Source organism: Portunus trituberculatus, chromosome 15 (assembly GCF_017591435.1).
Source record: "Portunus trituberculatus isolate SZX2019 chromosome 15, ASM1759143v1, whole genome shotgun sequence".
Classification (NCBI taxonomy): Eukaryota; Metazoa; Arthropoda; class Malacostraca; order Decapoda; family Portunidae; genus Portunus; species Portunus trituberculatus.
Genome location: NC_059269.1, coordinates 9,156,129 through 9,174,571, shown reverse-complemented (window position 1 = coordinate 9,174,571; position 18,443 = coordinate 9,156,129). Strand labels below are relative to the sequence as shown.

At 41.3% G+C, this 18,443-nt stretch overlaps 1 protein-coding gene and 1 long non-coding RNA gene across 9 annotated transcripts in view; one reads left to right on the top strand and one right to left on the bottom strand.

The window, feature by feature from the left end:
• The window catches only part of LOC123504251 (calpain-9-like), a 177,513-nt gene that overhangs the window by 45,761 nt on the left and 113,309 nt on the right, over positions 1-18,443 (bottom strand). Inside the window, exons 1-2 of one of the 6 annotated variants that reach the window (XM_045254638.1) lie at positions 17,182-18,178; positions 11,961-12,439 (exon numbers count right to left, since the gene is read on the bottom strand). The exons of 4 other annotated variants lie outside the window; for them this stretch is intronic. In XM_045254638.1, coding sequence (XP_045110573.1) covers positions 11,961-12,052 — 92 coding nt within the window. In that variant the 5' untranslated portion in view covers positions 12,053-12,439; positions 17,182-18,178. Of the gene's footprint in view, positions 1-11,960; positions 12,520-17,181; positions 18,179-18,443 lie in introns of those variants that run through there. One more of the 6 variants, XM_045254637.1, reaches the window with a different exon arrangement.
• The window catches only part of LOC123504253, a 204,212-nt gene that overhangs the window by 130,936 nt on the left and 54,833 nt on the right, over positions 1-18,443 (top strand). The gene's annotated exons all lie outside the window — the stretch shown is intronic.

The window sequence follows — 18,443 nt, the reverse complement described above, 5'->3', positions numbered from 1 at the left end:
CCGCGGCGGTGGCCTGCGGAAAAGGAAGGTAGGCGAGGAGGGAGGGAGGCGAAGGTGGTGTGGAGGGCAGGAAGAGCGTGAGAGAGGAGACCTGCGTGGGATGAACTCGCTGACAGAAACCGAAAGCAGGAGGCGTGCTGTATTTTTCATCGTCAGGAAAGTGGTGCCTATATATTAAGTATTTTCAGTGGGTCTCCTCTTCCGCCTCTTCTGCCTCCTCCTTCTCTTCCTCCTCTTTCTTTTCCACTTGCCATCCGTCGCACAAACGTGAAATTGAAGTGTCCGTCCCGTCGCTGACTCGGCCCTCCCTGGTGATACTGAGGTACCGTTGGCAGATTGACATAGAATCCTAGATACTGATATTGATATTCACTCACTTGCCTCTTCCAAGCGCGTAGGCATGCATGCACACACACACACACACACACACACACACACACACACACACACACACACACACACACACACACACACACACACACACACACACACACACACACACACACACAGGGAGAAGTAAGTATAGATTTGATCAGACGAAGAAAAAGTTTGGCCATTACTCGAGAACAGTTTTACATACACTCCAAGTCTATGGGCGGAGAGAAGCACAGATGTGGTCAGGAGAAAGAAAAAGTTAAGCCATTACTGGAACACGACAGACGGTGGTGCTACTGAGGAAGAGGAAGTAAGAGGGGAGGAAGAGATGGGAAAGGTGCAGAAGGAGGAGGAGGAGAAGGAGGATGGGAAAAAGAAAGCTAGACTAGTTATCTCTGTTAGTACATTGCTGTGTTTTTATCTGTTCAGCGTGTTTCTAAAGAGTCATTGTAGAATAGTGTAATTATGATGTGTTATAAGTATATGATGATGTCTGTGATTATTTTGGCATGCACTCGAGAAAATAATGTGTATAACCTGATTTAGTCTAATTGCATCTTAACATGAGTCATTGCACACACACACACACACACACACACACACACACACACACACACACACACACACACACACACACACACACACACACACACACACACACACAGAGGGTAGAAGAGTTTAGCGTTATACTGATAAGCTGGAGTGTTATTGAATGCGATCATCACGGTTGGTATTACACGTCGAGCACAGAATTATGTCAAGCACATTATCAGTTCTTAGTATTTGTTTATATGCGACTAAATGGAAAGGAGATCTGAATGAATAATAAAAGCAAGTCACGCCGGACTGAATACACTTAACTCCAAAAGGAACAACATTAAAAGGGTAAATATGCATAAACTCTAATATAAACTCTAATTAAACTTCACTGTGACGGCTGTACTGAAAATTTAAATAGAAATGAAAATGCATGACACAGAATAAAATTATAAGCTGCCTCACATTACTAAAGGTACGCGACCTTTGTGTAATTCATGGGGTGTTTGCTTCCATCCCTCCCCAGCCCGAAACAAAAAAAAAGCCTGGAATCAACTCTCAAAAAAAATGCTGAAAAATGACCTCTAGCTTTTGCCAAAGGGAATGACAAGAGTTAAAATATAACACTCATACTTGAAAATCCCGCGTGAGTTATTGTTACAGGATGCATGAGTGTTTTTCGCCGCACATAGACAACAACAGCCAGTAAAACACCCATTGTCATTCTTACGGATGGGTGTTTCTGTTGAGGAGAGAGTAGAAACACGCTGCAACACACATACAAACACACACATCGAAAAACACTCGGTATATATAGTACAGACCATGCCAAGAAAAGGAGACGCCCCTATTCACTATTTCATAAAGACAAATGTTTTTGTTGGAGTATAAAGCAAACACACTTTATAAAAACAACACTTGGAAGCAAAACGCACTTAAACTTATTCGATACATGCATAAAGATCACGATTCGGCAAAGAAAACGCCTGTATGTGGATGAGTAGAGACTAAACACACTACACTGAACATCCAAACCGAACCCAGTCGCTGCAAATCCTTCAGATCACGATAATGCACAGAAAACACAGCCATTCAGAGTTTTATGGATTGGCATTTCAACTGAGTAGTAAGTAAACACACTGAATTGAACAGCTAAACCAAACTCAGTCGCTGCAAACCCTTCAGATCACGAGAATGCTAAAAGAAACAACAATTCAGAGCCTTATGGATTGACATTTCTAGCCAATAGGTAATAAACACACTGCATTGAACACCAAAGGCAAACCCACTTAGTAACAAACTCTCCAGATCACGACGAGGGGAAGAAAGCGCCCGGACTTTACATAAATAAACATAAGCCGGAAGAATGGGGTGCGTTTACAGGTCGCGGCATATTCCCCCCATGACGAGGAGTCCCGGAGCGGCTTTCATCGCAGACACCGAAGCGGGTCGTGCGTCAAACGTATCACAGTTGGAGCTTAGCATCCCGAATGAACGTGGCCAGCGTGCGACGACTGCTATTTTTATCGGACTGAAGAATCGCCATTGTATATCACCTGCTGAGAGAGAGAGAGAGAGAGAGAGAGAGAGAGAGAGAGATGGACAGTCAAATAAAAGCTTACAAAACAGATACAAAAAGATGGATATAAGAGAGAACAGGACAGAACCGAGGCAGACATACAGACAGACATCGATAAAGACAAATGGACAGTCAGCCAAACAGACAAGTACACTGACGGAAAGACAAACATACCGACACATAATGGATAGGTGCAATAGAGGATAGGGCCGAAGAAAATATATGACCCTTTCTCTTGTCTTTGTTCAATGACAGTCATTTCGCTAACCACTTCCTGTCCCATCCTTCCCGCCCATGACATCCCAGGACAGCGAAGCGTTCCCACCACTCCTTCAGAGACTCCACACTCTAAGACACGACACTCCTCTTCTGCCATTCCCACAGGCCTTCACAAATCTCCTTATCAATGCACATCTCACGAATACAACTTAAAACAGAAGTACATGCACTTTCTCCTGTCGAATATTGTGTATTTTGTGCATATATTTTCACCTTTCGTTTAAGTCTATCCTAATCACGAGTTTTCTATATTTTTAAGCAAGTGAATGCATTTTTTCCCCTTTTGTAAGCTTCCCTAAGTCAGAGAGTGCGATTGGTTCTTTGTCCCGCGGCGATTGGTGGAAGTGAAGTCGTATTGGGGAGCTGAGGGTGAAGGGAAGGACGAGGCGTGGCGAGGCTGGTAGAGACGAAGGGTGGACGAAACGAAACACCTGAACAAAGGGAGAGTGAATGGGAAGAGAGCTAGGAGAGGGAAAAGAAGCCATGGAAGTAAAACTGGACAATATACGTGAAGTGACAGGTATAGGAGAAAACCGATACTTTTTTGTTTTTTTTCGTATTTTCTTTGCTTTTTTTTTTGTGAGTGAGACAGTGAGTTTGAGTGCTAACTTTTGGAAGTGGTATTTGCATAAACGGGTTACGAAAAGTCAAGTCAATTTATATACACACGAGTGAAGTTTGTCGCCTTTATATCCAGAAAGAATGTAAGTTAAGTCAGGATTCCCCGATGCGTGTCACTGTCCGGAGGCTGACCGAGGGTTGGAGGAAACTTTCACTCATTTAAAAAGTTGAAATAAGATAACACGGCTTCAGGCACTTGCTTCCCTGCTGAACAAAGGTGAAAGTGTGACGCTGTAGATTACCAACTCTTTTCCTTTCCTCGCGTTAACATCTTCAGTACCATGACGAGTTTCCGTAGTCATTCTTCTTACTATTTGATGATTTTATACAGCTTCAGAAACTTATGTGGGGGATTAAAATAGTGAAGACTGGAGCCATTAATCTCTGACCTACATAGACCCTTCCTAATGCAAATAATATCGTTTAATTATAACCAAACATCATGATAGAAATGTGTCTTATTATTGAAGGAGTTAAGAAAACCACCAAGTATAGAATAAAAGTATGCTTGAATTAATTGGGCCCTTTTCTGAAACGCATTGCTCTCTCATCTCTCTCATCATCACTGCTTTCTAAAGGCTCTAGTTGAAGGTATTCTTGATTTTAAGGATATTTATATGGTTTTGGTGATGGATTGGCAAGATTTCCAGTTGATTGAAAGAACTGTCTTGAAAACCCTTCTATTTGTCTCTGTGGCCTTAAAAACCTGTCGCAGTGAATGGGGAAGGCGTTTCTGAATACGGGTGTTAGTATTAGATATAAGGATGGTTTGGTGATGATGCGGTGATGACAATGTGGTGATTTCATCCTGGTGTGGTGACGTTAGTATGGTGTGGTGTCATCAGGATTGTGCAGTGGTGTTAGTGAAGTGGTGTTGTGTTGACAGGATAATATAGTGGTGCTGGAGGTGCCGTTAGTGCAGTGTCGATCAGCCATATATAATACCAGTGATCTATGGAGGAGCGATAATAGATCTATCAATAATGCAATTTTTATCCCAATGGAAAGGCCATTATTGAACACTGCACACCCACTTACACACACACACACACACACACACACACACACACACACACACACACACACACACACACACACACACACACACACACACACACACACACAAAGAAAGCTACATACTGAAATATATGGAACAGTACCCAGCAGAAAGACGGACGAGACCAGTCATAAATTTCTTTCATGGGTCTGACCTGATTCTGTTTTTCCTTCCTCCCTCTGTATGAGTCAGCCTGTTTGAGGAAGCCAGTACCAAGACACTTCGGGAACTAATTACCCGACTTGTCTGGAACTCTTTTCTTCTGAGCTTTTATGGGAGTTGGAATTAAACAAACTTTTATCTTTGTCCTTCTTAGTGTTTGGCCAACCTCATATTGCCCACACACTAAGAAGATAAATGCCGTGCCTCAAAGTGCATTATTTTCTTTAAATGTGTATGTAAAGTATATGGCAGACTGGGGGGAGATAAACGGAATTATGCTTATGGGTGATGTTAGAGACTCATTCTAACACACTGATATAAGGAGCTACTTTTACATATTAAGATGAAAAATATCATGCCACAGGGGACATAGTTTGCCTTCATTGTGTTAATATTTAAAGTATATGGCAGACAGGGGAAGCTAAACAGTATTGTGCTTATGGGTGATGCTAAGATAGAGACATACAGACTCTTTTTAACACACTGATATAAGGAGGTACTTTTACACATTAAGAGAAACAAATGCCACTGGGGTCATGATTTGCCTTCTTTGTGTTTGATCTGTAAAGTATATGGCATTAACTTATGGATGTTATTAGAGAGATACTTTTTTTACACATTGATATAAAGAAATGTTTGTACACATTAAGAAGGACAATAGCATGCCACTCCGGACATAATTTGCCTTCCTTTCGCCTGATATGTGAAATACAATACACGCCATACTCGAGGAACTACAGAACTATGCTTATGGATGATGATAAGATAAAGAGGTTCTCGTAAGTTGTGGGTCTTGAGGGCTGGAATAATATGCTGGTCTTGGTGTATGATATATGAATGAGAGGTTTGAGTTCTCGTAGCAAGGAATACAATATCACTCGAATGGCTTGACGGACAGCGACTGATGAGAGGTCGGAAGTACGAGACTGGATCATAAATAACAAGTGTAGTAGAGGAATCGAAGAATCTGGGAGTGACAGGAGAAGATTGTCCACGTGAAAAGAACAGAACACAGAAAATTACTTGAAACACTCTAAACAGCATCGGTGAATGGTTAAGAGATCTCGTACTGTCCTTAAGATTAAATAGAATAAATTTTGTTGTGAAATATAATAGAACTGAAGAAAAAGAGAATTAACCAGTTACATAAAGACTTCAGAAAAATTATAATAAATAACTAACATTGGCAACCACATAAGGGATCTCGTACTTCATGAAATACGGAAGACTGAAGAAAGTTTGCTGTAAAATGAAATGAAACTGAAAAAAACACATCAAGAATAAAGTTAAGCTGAGAATGAGAAGATGCCTTGTAAGCAGAGAGAGAGAGAGAGAGAGAGAGAGTGTGTGTGTGTGTGTGTGTGTGAAAAGCTAATATTACGTACATTATGAGCAAGGAGAGAGGGAGGAGATTTAATCATGATGTTCAAAGAGGTAAGGGGACTGAAATGATTGGAGCGAATAGTTGTACTGATGAGACGTGGTGGAAAAAGACAAGAAGACGTGAATCCGGGATAAGAAAGACCAGATGCTGTGAAGTATGTAGATGTATTTAGCTCTCCTCAAATATGAACACTGATTATTATAACGGAATGTGGGTGAACTGCTAGTAGTGGTGGTGGTGGTGGTGGTGGTGGTGGTGGTGGTGGTGGTGGTGGTGATGAATATTCCTGAATTCAGAATGACGGAGAGCAAAAAGTAGATGTGGAAACGAGGCAAAAAGCAGATTGATTCATATTCTCTACGCTATGTTTGCACGCCCGTACGCTTCCCCACCTACACACACACACACACACACACACACACACACACACACACACACACACACACACACACACACACATCACACATAACTATTTCCAGTTTAGTTTAGTCTACTGACCACAAACATTACATTCCACACTTTTTTTTCTTTATTCTTTTCTGTATCGAGTACAAGCTTAAAACGTACAACTGAAATACAAACTGTACTGTCAGGTTTTATGCGGATAAACACATGACATTCAATTCCCTTCCCCCTGCCTGCCGCCCACGCTCCTAACACACACACACACACACACACACACACACACACACACACACACACACACACACACACACACTGGAATAACACTATAAAAGCAAACATTTAAACGATAACAATTCACACTAGAAATTTAGTTCAAAATTACAGTACAACGTATGCTTTGGGTTAGATAAATGTGTCAAAATCAAAAATATTATTACATGGAATTGTGAAAAGGTATACTGCATTGATTTACACGAGTTTTCTTCCTTGGTTTGATGAAAGACGTGCTGCAAATCCATAGGTGATGGGAACGTGTGTATTTACCTAGTTGTATTTACCTAGTTGTAGTTTAACAGGGCCTGGGCTTTATGCTCGTGTGGCCCCGTCTCCATACCTACACTTATCCAATTTTTCTTTAAAACTATGTACACTCTTTGCTGACACCACTTCCTCACTCAAACTGTTCCAAGTCTCAACACATCTTTGCGGGAAACTAAATTTTTTAACATCTCTCAGACATCGTCCCTTCCTCAGTTTCTTAATATGCGATCTTGTGCTTCTATAAAAAAATGTCATATTCTTCTCTCAGGATTAGTTTCTCATTATCCACCTGATCCGTGTGTGTGTGTGTGTGTGTGTGTGTGTGTGTGTGTGTGTGTGTGTGTGTGTGTTTGAAATGGGTGTTGATCAGTAATTTCATATATTTTTCTTTTCTCCTGTACATCAATTGGTCTCCAAAACACATCACCTCTTTGTTGTTTGTTTCACATGACCAATATCGACCTTTATTTTGATTCCAAATATTTGTCATTAATCATTTCAGTGACAGTTTTTTTTTTTTTTTTTCTTTTAGTATTACGTTATCCAATCCCTCCAAAAAAATTACTTATATTGTTACAAAAATAGTTATTACATTCAGTTTATTTGTGTTCTAGAAATCAGAGGAGTCTGTACGTGGAGAATGATAAAAAGACATTATTACAGTGAGTGAAAGAGAAAAATGTTGTGTAATCCTCCACCATCCTTTGTAAGACTTAGAAAAACACTGTACATTTGTTTGCCGCATTTGGGAATTAACCCAGACACATAATGGCTTTTGACGTAACTTTAAGTCTCAGCTCCCTTGGAATTGTGGTAAACTTGAATGTTGCAGGCCGGTGCAGTACTTTTGTGGCTCCAGGGAGGAAGTATTAGTGAACTTTGACTTGGCAGAGTGAGTGAGTGGGCGCTCTGTGCAAGTTTGTGTGACGATTTGTTAACAGAGCTGAGGTAACGAGATTAGATACTTGAGCTGAAGATGGGACAAGAAAAGAAGAAATGAAATAAGGAAAAACACTAAACAGACAAACTTATTCAAATGTTGTGCTAGATTAACGAAGCGAACTCCACTTAATTCTTCATGGTTATCTTGCAAATACCGAAGTCATGTAGAGGGCATGTTAGATTTAAGGTAACTAGAGATTAATAACGTTATCTAGTGTGGAAAATACTACCAATTTGCACAGCAGTTTGTATCACCTTCGATCCGTGTAAAGGTTTAGACGTGTATCATTCATCTAACTTCAGATTACGAGGTTGCATCATCTTTATTCGACTTGGGAGTTACGAAACAATGTTATATGCGACCTACTTGTGTGTAACGAGGTCAGTTAATCCCTTCTATTCTGGGACACATTTTATCATCTTGAGATATATGTACGATTAGATCATTAGACCGTTTTATTGATATTAGGATGAGTTTATGGAGGTCAGAAGATTAATGGCCACAGTCTTTACTATTTTAATTAATCCGTGACATGAGTTTCTGAAGCTGTATAAAATCACCAAAGAGTAATAAAATCTATGGAGGTCAGAAGATTAATAGCCAGAGTCTTTAGTATTTTAATCCCTACATGAATTTCTGAAGCTGTATAAATCACCAAATAGTAAGCAGAATGAATATGAAAACGTGTCATGGTACTGAAGGCATTAAAGCTCTATCTACTGGCAGGTACCTAGAATATACACTGACAGGAGGTGATCAGGTGACGCTTGTTCATCAGGTCTTCCCTCCCAGTGTAGTCTTTATCACGCTAAGCAAAACTGACGCATCATGCATTGAGCGCGCACATTCAATATTCAGCTTTTTGCCATTCAGTCGAGCAATCACTTCACCACTTTGCTACATTGATTGTCGATGTAATAACGTCCTTTTTCTCTCTTTTTAGCCAGTATGTGTTGGGGTGCGAGGAGAGACAGTGCGTGCTTGTGTGTGTGTGTGTGTGTGTGTGTGTGTGTGTGTGTGTGTGTGTGTGTGTGGGGAATTTTCTGGGTGGGTAGTTTGTTTGCATGTGTGTATGAGTATATGTGTGCGTGTGTGTGTGTGTTGGGATGCTAGGAGAGACGGTGTGTAGGTGAGTGGGTGCGGTGTGTGTGTGTGTGTGTGTGTGTGTGTGTGTGTGTGTGTGTGTGTGTGTGTGTGTGTGTGTGTGTGTGTGTGGGCGGTTGTGTGAGTGGGTACGTTGATAGGGTGTGTGTATGAGTGCATGCGTGCGTGAGTGATACAATTACGCAGCTAGATAGAAACATACACCTTAGATAAATAGATAAAAATATAAAAAGTTGAAAAAAAAAGCTCAAAATCTCCGTCTTTTGGCTAACCGGAGACAGACACCGTGGTTCGCATCAATATCCTTTTACACCTTCCCTTTAGACTTGCACATTCACCTCGTCACAAAAGTCCTTGGTAATCAATAATCCTATTCTCCAATGATGGTGCGGCTGCCACTGTGCTCCCATATTATCTCTGAGTTACGAGAGGGCGACGAGGGGAGCATGTAAGGCACGTGAATGGAAGGTGGTTATTAAGTCACCCAAGCACCGTTACTCTGTCTATATACCCAAGGAATATTTCAACACTAACCAGGAATTGTCTTAAAACTGACATTACATTGATGAACGCGTCTTTCTGAGTTAGTCAGTGTTTGTTTTAGTTATTACATTAGAAAATATTGCAAAAAAAAAATGTTATTGTTAAGGTTTAATCTCTTCAGTATATACCAGGACGTGTTTTCGTATTCATTCTGGTTACTATTTTGGTGGTTTTACTCAGCTTCAGAAACATTTTTTGGGAGTAGGACAGTACAGACTCTGGCCATTACTTTTTTTACCTCCATAGACCCTTCCTAATGCAAATTTAATCGTCGAATCATATCCAAAAATCAAGGTAAAAATGTGTCTCAGTATTGAAGGGGTTAAGAATATATACATACGTAGTATAGAATATATTAGGTACGTGGCCGTCAATATTTAGGGGATAAGAAAGGTACATAGTGAAAAATATCAAGGATAATGAATGCAAGGCCGAAACTCCTCTTAAGTATATATACATACGTAGTAAAGAATATCTTAGGTACGTGGCCGTCAATATTCAAGGATAAAAAAAGTATAGTTAAGAATATTATAGTGAATACAAGGCCGGAACTCCTTTTGAGATAGTGTAGGAAGCAGTATTTAAAAGACCGTTCTTCCCTCCCTTCGTCAGCCTTCTCCATCTCGGCTTTATCCCTTCTCCCCTTTGAGTTTTATTACTTTTCATTCTGCCTCTCTTCCTTCCTGACCTGCGATCCTGTACTGCCTGTCTTCCCTGCACGGAACATATCCCGGAATTACTTCAGCCTCCATTTATTTATATTCCCCTTGTCATTGTCAATATTTCCGCTCCCTGAGTCAACGCTTGCTTGTTTGCTGTATTGCCGTGTCCTTCCTGTAATACACTGGAGACATACTCATACTTGATAGCTAGGAAGGGAGTATATTCAACAAAAATCCTTCCTTTTTTTCTGTTAATGTAGGTTTTCGCTCTCCAAAAGACAAAGTGCACTCAGAAAAGTGGATTCAGACTTCTGCTTTAACCTCAGTTGAATTTATTGATTGTTGATGTAACTCACTCTGGCATTCGTTATGTTGAGGTGCCTGATGGGGATTTTTTTTATTTAGTAGGTTGCCAGGATTTCTCTCTCTCTCTCTCTCTCTCTCTCTCTCTCTCTCTCTCTCTCTCTCTCTCTCTCTCTCTCTCTCTCTCTCTCTCTCTCTCTCTCTCTCTCTCTCTCTCTCTCTCTCTCTCTCTCTCTCTCTCTCTCTCTCTCTCTCTCTCTCTCTCTCTCTCTCTCTCTCTCTCTCTCTCTCTCTCTCTCTCTCTCTCTCTCTCTCTCTCTCTCTCTCTCTCTCTCTCTCTCTCTCTCTCTCTCTCTCTCTCTCTCTCTCTCTCTCTCTCTCTCTCTCTCTCTCTCTCTCAATACATCATGACGTTCTGATCATCATTTGTCATCCAAGAATTCACTTTTCCATCCATAACTTTCCTCTTCCTCGTGTTCTTTCGCGCTATGCTGCTTCTATTTACTACTAGCTATTTTCATTATTTTTTTTTCACAGCATTGCATTCGTACACGTAGTTCACCATCGTAGTCTTATAAATTACAGCCAGAAACTTTAGATTATTCATAGTTGTTTCAAAAGTCTGTATTGGTTAGGAATTTGCGTGTGTGTGGGTGGTTAAGGAGTGTTGGAATGTGTGCGTTTGTGTTTGTGTCTGCTTATTTCCAGGTTGTTATTCTATGTGTGTGTTTCTACATGTTTGTCTCTATCCATGTGCTTCTTTTCAACTTTATATATGTCTTTTTGTCTCCCTTCTCTGTGTCTGTCTCTATAGTCCGCAATCTTTATGCCTGTAGTGTTTCTTTCTTCTTGTCTCACCAACCTTCCTTTCTATACCTACGTGTCTTTCTGCCTATCTCTTGTCTTTCACCCAGCAATCGTTCCTTCTATCTATGTGTATTTGCCTGTATGCGTGTCTATATTCGTCTCTATACGCTGTGGGTGCAAGATCCCCTCACTGCCTCGCGGGAAAACACTTCACTTGGCAGCACAACAAAGGGAAGCACGCCGCAGGATGAAGCACCAGAGAAGATCCAGGTAGATACTATTCGCAGTCCTTTGCTGTATAGTATTTGAAGTCACTGTGTTATTGTGTATTATTTAGATCATATATTGTGAGCTGGAAGCAAACAGAGGAAGTTAAAATCGGAGAAAAATACATTATGACTGCAGCTTTTCCTTTCATCTTTACACTGTGGGGGTGAATTATTTTATTACACAAAGGAAAACGCGCCAGGTGAATAAATGTACATCATTGTAATGCACGACTCATTGATTCATTGTGTCTGGCAGCGAGAAGAGCAAGCCATGAACTCACCTCATCTCACTTCACCTCACATCACATCACCTCACCTCAGTTCACATCACCTCACCTCACCTCACCTCACTTCACTCCAAACCTTCATCGCAGCACACTCATAACTCACCTGGACTTGATGGTGTTGGAATTCGACTCGTGGATCTTATACTCATCGATCTCCACTTCGGTAGCGACCTTGGGCACGTTGTCGACCGTCATTGTGTCTCAGGAATCGTGTGTGGAGGGCGCGGAAAGGCAGGAGTGAGCCGGCGGGGAGTGAAGCGGCGGGCAGGAGGGGCAGGCGGGCCAAGAGCAGAGGAGCAGCACTAGCAGGAGCAGTAAGGACTTGTGTTCCCCGTGCATTACATCCTCAGTGACGCCCTTGTCAGTCCCTTCATTCACTTCAATTATCATGACTCGCAATATTTAATCATATTGCGTTCATTTTTCCCTTCTTCTTCACTTGCAGGTAATTAATTTTGTCACGGCACTACTTTCCACCATTTCCAGGCGTAATTACATCGTGCAAGTTGTCTCCAGTATTTCTTTCTCGAGTTTTGTGGACTGGTCTCTCTTTATTAGCATTGATCGCGCGCCGTCACGAACCTGCACGAACGGAAGGCTCTAATTATTTAAGAAGCACCTGCATTCCTTTGTGTGTGTGTGTGTGTGTGTGTGTGTGTGTGTGTGTGTGTGTGTGTGTGTGTGTGTGTGTGTGTGTGTGTGTGTGTATGTGTGTGTGTATGTTTGTGTGTATGTGTGTGTGTGGTTGTGTGTGTGTGTGTGTGCGTGTGTGTGCGCTGCCGTGAATATCATAAGTGAAAAAAAACACACTTCTAAAGACATGATAATTTCCTCCCAGCGTCTGCATTTCTCTACACGCGCCCTGCTGGGATGATAATACGAGACTAGTGTTTCATGCTGAGAGAAGAATGCGTCCCACGTGCACCAGTTCAGTATATTCCGGCTTCCGCGCTTTTCTTCACTAATATTTCGCCTTCCTTCGCCCCGTAACGCATCGACTCACGCGGCTAGCTTCCTCTGGCTTCCTCATTCCAAGGTCGTTCTCGCCACGCCACGCAAGACATGATCTGTTCCAGGACTCAGAGCCTCTTGCTACGGAGCGTCTGGGGAGTCTGGCCTGCCTCTGCCTCTTAGTCTTTTTCATTTGTGTTTGTGTTTGTGTGTGTGTGTGTGTGTGTGTGTGTGTGTGTGTGTGTGTGTGTGTGTGTGTGTGTGTGAGAGAGAGAGAGAGAGAGGGAGAGGGAGAGAGAGACTTAAAACTATATAATGTGTCTATGTTTGTGTGTGGGTGTGTGTGTTTGTGGTTGAATGCATGACAGAGAGAGAGTGAGAGAGAGAGAGAGAGAGAGAGAGAGAGAGAGGGAAGCTTAAAACTATATCAACTATTTTTTATACACTCTCTATTATAAATATATATTTTCTAGTATGATGAAACTCGCGTATATATTTTACGAATGGAAATATATTTTTTTACCCTCACGTAACATAGTATATATATACACTGTTTTTTTTTTTAAGTATTGAGGGACTTCTATAATATTTACAGCTGGCCGTAAAATCTTTTATTCCTACGTCAAAAAAGTCTCCATGTCAATATTTTATTTCCGAGGTGGTCCAAATGTAACAGGAAGCAGACATACCTACGCTCTCTCACACACTCTCTCTCTCTCTCTCTCTCTCTCTCTCTCTCTCTCTCTCTCTCTCTCTCTCTCTCTCTCTCTCTCTCTCTCTCTCTCTCTCTCTCTCTCTCTCTTTCATGATTGCAATTCAATTCTTTGTATCTAGAAATCAATGAGACAACAAAACATCTTTCAGTGGAATCATTTGGTGATTTAACACACACACACACACACACACACACACACACACACACACACACACACACACACACACACACACACACACACACACACACACACACACACACACACGTAAATCGTCCTCGTATGTCCTACTTAAGTTTTCAATGGCGCCTTGCGGAGTGCTGGCGAAATGGCAAATTACTTCTGTGTGTTATCTCTTCCATTCACCGTTTAGAACTGCATTAGCCTGCCTTCCTAATTGGCTCCTTAATCCACCTCAGCGTCCCACTTTGGCCCATATTCTGAAACACCCCAGCGCCTCACATGACTTTCACTATTTTCAAAGGGCTCTAATTGAAATGACATGGTTTTTTAAGGGAGCTCATGTGATTCTAGTGACATTTTAACAAGTTTTCTGCATCACTAACAGGAGAAACACTCTTTTCAATGGGCTCTAAGAATTTCTAAGGGTGTTTCTGTGTTTCTAGTGACACGTTAACAAGTTTTCTGCATTACCAATACAACAAATACTCTTTAGAACTCGGTTACTCGTTTCTGTAAGCTTTGAAAATGGGCACAGTGAGAGAGAGAGAGAGAGAGAGAGAGAGAGAGAGAGAGAGAGAGAGAGAGAGAGAGCGTTTCTGAATATAGCATTTTGAGGCATTATCACATGGTGGATAAGAGACACTAGTAACTTTAACATCTTTTTTTCTCCTCATGCGAAAGTTTTCACTGTCATGTTCTGCTGGTGGTCTTATAAGAGTGACGCTCGGCTATTATTCCGTTCACTTGTGCTTTGGGCGTCTCCAGCAGGGGTTTAAAGGTGCTAGGGCGAGGAGGAGGAGGAGGTGTGGTAGGCAGGAAGGCGCGACAGTCTGAGTAGCAAGGAAGAAGCGGATAGGAGAGTGACACTAAACAGCTGCAAAAGGTGACGATTTAGCCACAAAATTAGGTGAAGATTCCAATTTGAGAGAGCTGTGTTGCTTTATTTGCCAGACTATCGCCTTTTAATGGAGTGTGTGTGTGCTCTCTCTCTCTCTCTCTCTCTCTCTCTCTCTCTCTCTCTCTCTCTCTCTCTCTCTCTCTCTCTCTCTCTCTCTCTCTCTCTCTCTCTCTCTCTCTCTCTCTCTCTCTCTCTCTCTCTCTCGCTCCGAACAGTGACTCGGTGGAATTAAGTAAAGGAGTATTAGCGATTACACGAGCACCTCTTTCAATCTATTAATGACACAGGAAGGCGCGGAGGGAGAGAGGGAGGGATGGAAGGAGGGGTCGGTTGAGAGAGGGAGAGACTTCTGAGAGAGACAGGGGTGGGGGCCGGGTGTGGGTGCCGGTCTTGTGATTTCATTCACACGCACACAGCAGGAGGAGAGTCGGTCCCAGTGCTTGTAGAAAGACCAGCACTGAAACTAATTCCAGCGTCATTGTCTCCCTAAACAATGCCGAATTAACGCTGATTTACGCAAACCTTTCCCAGACTCCACCAGCAGAGAGAGAGAGAGAGAGAGAGAGAGAGAGAGAGAGAGAGAGTATGTTGAGGAAAACTGAACGGACGGGAGAAGGAAGAGAGGGAAAATGAAAAGGAAGACAATGCAAGCTTCTTTCTTCCTCCACTGTGGACTGTTATTGTAAACTATGGAGTCATGACCCAAGAATAACCAGGAAGTGGTAGCTGTGGTGAGGAGGAGGAGGAGGAGGAGGAGGAGGAGGAGGAGGAGAACCAAGAGGATGATAACGACGAGGAATAGTTCGAGCAGTATTGGTTATGGTAATGGCTGTTGTATTGGAGGAAAAGGAGGAAAAATTGAAGGAAACAAAGGTAGAAAACGAAGGAGAAAAAGATGAAGAAATAGTAAGGGAGGATGAAGATAATGAAAAGGAGCTCAGTAATGGTGAAAGATGCGGTGACTGATGAAGATGAGGACATTAAATTGACCATTTTTTATCCTACAAGGTGATGCATCCTAAGTCTGTCATCCGCTAATACTGCTCACTGATTTATAATGTTTATTCAGAAATGTGTAGATTGTTTTTCCTATTAAGCTCTTGAGTACCATGATTCGTTTTCATATTCATTTTGCTTACTATTTGGTGATTTAATACGGCTTCAGAAACTTATGTGGGGGATTAAACTAGTGAAAACTCTGGCCATTAATCTTCTGACCTCCACAGACCCTTCCCAATTACACTCAAATGGTTTAACCATACACAAATCTCAAAGTAAAAATGTGCTCCAGTATTGAACGTTAATGAATATCGTTTCCTTTCAACAATCCATATTTGGTTGCTACATCTAGTTTTAGTCTGCGGAATGAGAGTGCTTGAATGCATCACTGATTTGCATTGATTAGAGAGATCTTTTTAACTAGTCTAAAAAGAGGTGTGTGTACATATCATATACATTTTTCCTCCTCAGTATTTACAGAAAAGCATATTTATGTATTTTTAAAGTAGTATGTTTGTATAACCTCTTATACATATCATTATCATATCTTAACCCTTCCAGTACCATGACGCGTTTCCATATTCATTCTGCTTGATATCTGGTGATTTTATACAGCTTCAGAAAGTCATATGGAGATTAAGATAATGAAGACTGCGACCATTAATCTTTTGACCTCAAAACACCCTCCTAATGTAAATAAATTGGTCTAATTCTACACAAATCACAAGGTAAAAATGTGTCCCAGTATTGAAGAGATGAAAAGATGCCTAATTAAACTTATGAATGTTGACGATAGGTGGGATAAAAATACTTCATGCATTAGTGCGACTTGTAAGCCTGACTCTGTTCTTGCATCCCCTATCTCTCATCTCAGCATCCCTCATCTGTCTTGTTCTTATCACATCATAGTGCTATAGGCAGAAATGCGTTCCTCTCTCACCGCGACCATATTCAAAGACCAAAGAGACGATTAGTCAAGTTCTAAGCAGTATTTTTCTTTTAAAGCAGAAAACTTGTTAAAATGTCACCAGAATCACAGATACACCCTTAAATCCCGTATCACTTCAACAAGAACTCTTTGAAAATACTGAAGGTGCGGCGCGGAAGTGTTTCAGAATATGGGTCTTATCAACCCCTTCAGTACCATACCACGTTTTCATATTCCTTCTGGCTACTATTTAGTGATTTTATATGGCTCAAAAACTTGTGTGGATTAAAATAGTAAAGTCTATGGCCATTAAACTTTTGACGTCCATAAACCTTTTTTAATGCAAATAAAATAGTCTAAATATGCCCAAAAACCATGGAAAAATTACGTCTCAGTATTGAAGGGGTTAATCACAACGCATATTTGCACGCAGCCGACACCAGAACGTCTCACTCTCGTGTTTGTTGACGCACGCCACGTCTGGTCGCGGTTATTCACTATGACTCAATGCTGGCGATGAAGCACTTAAGTAAAAAAAGACACACGGCACTTGTCAGTCACTAGAACATTGATAGCTAGCCTTTTTTTTTTTCTGCCATACGACTAGTGCTTCGGCTTTATTGGCTGTTTATTTGGAGTGTGAGGCGCAGACCGGCGTGCCTCAGGATCACTTGCTGCACCATCACCCGCATTGGTGTCGCTGCAAGACTGAAGAGGTTTACTACTGTTCACCGCCAGCACTCTCTCAGCCGCCGCACTCTAGGTTCGCTCGTCACTTGTTGAACACTACGTCTGGCAGCCACGTCTACCAATCTCCCTCCTGCTGGCACACTCCTCGTTTTCTATCCACTTCTCATTCTCAGCTTATACTTCTCTTGTTTTCTTTTTGTTTTGTTTTTTCTTCTCTTTTCTTCATTATTATTTTCTTTCTCTTCTTTTTTTCCTTATAAATTCATGCATCTAACTTGTGCTTATCTTGCTTTTCTCTTTTTTTTCTTCTTCTATCTTCTTCATTACTATCTTCGTCCTCTTCCTTTTCCTTACAATTTCTGCTCATCTTCCTCTTTCTTCTCTTATTCCTCTTCCTTATTTTCTATTCACCTATTATAACTTATGCTTCTCTTATATTCCTGTTTTTCTTCTCTTCTTTGTCATTATCTTCCTACCTTTTTTTCCTTACAAATTCCTGCTCATTCTCCTTTTCCTTCTCTTATTCCTTCCCCTCCTACTTATTCCCTATCTCTTCCTATTCATCTTACTTCTCATTTTAACAGCCTTTTATTATTTCCTTATCCTCCTTGAAAGAAAGTAGTAAGTTTTCATATGCCTTCCTCTCTATCTCTTCATCCTCATCCTCATTTTCATCCTCCTACTAATTCCCCATTTCTTCCTATTCATCTTCCTTCTCACTTCACTTTCTTTTATTTCCTTATCCTCCTTGAGAAAAGTCATTAGCTCTCATATACCTCCCTCTTCTACCTTTTCCGTCTCTGCCTTCAATATACATGCATTCCCTTCAGCGAGTGTGCAGGTTTCATTCATACAAGGTTATTGCTGTGCGAGGGAGCAGTCTGGCTGGCACTCTGAGTCTGGCTGGCTTTCTGGTATGTTGTTTGCGCTATTTTACTTGATTCTTTCTCTACAATTCCGCGTGACTTCCCAAGATCTTAAATGCAATTCCGGCATATTTCGAACGGGGGTGCGAAGGTAAAAATTGAGTAGGCATTTCAAGAGAGAGAGAGAGAGAGAGAGAGAGAGAGAGAGAGAGAGAGAGAGAGAGAGTGTGTGTGTGTCACCTAAAATCGCATATCTCCATCTGTCATTTTCATTTCGTTCCTCTCAAGTAATACAATTTAATCAAGAAAGTAATATGTAAGGTATATAGATACAAATATAGATGTGATTAACGCCATT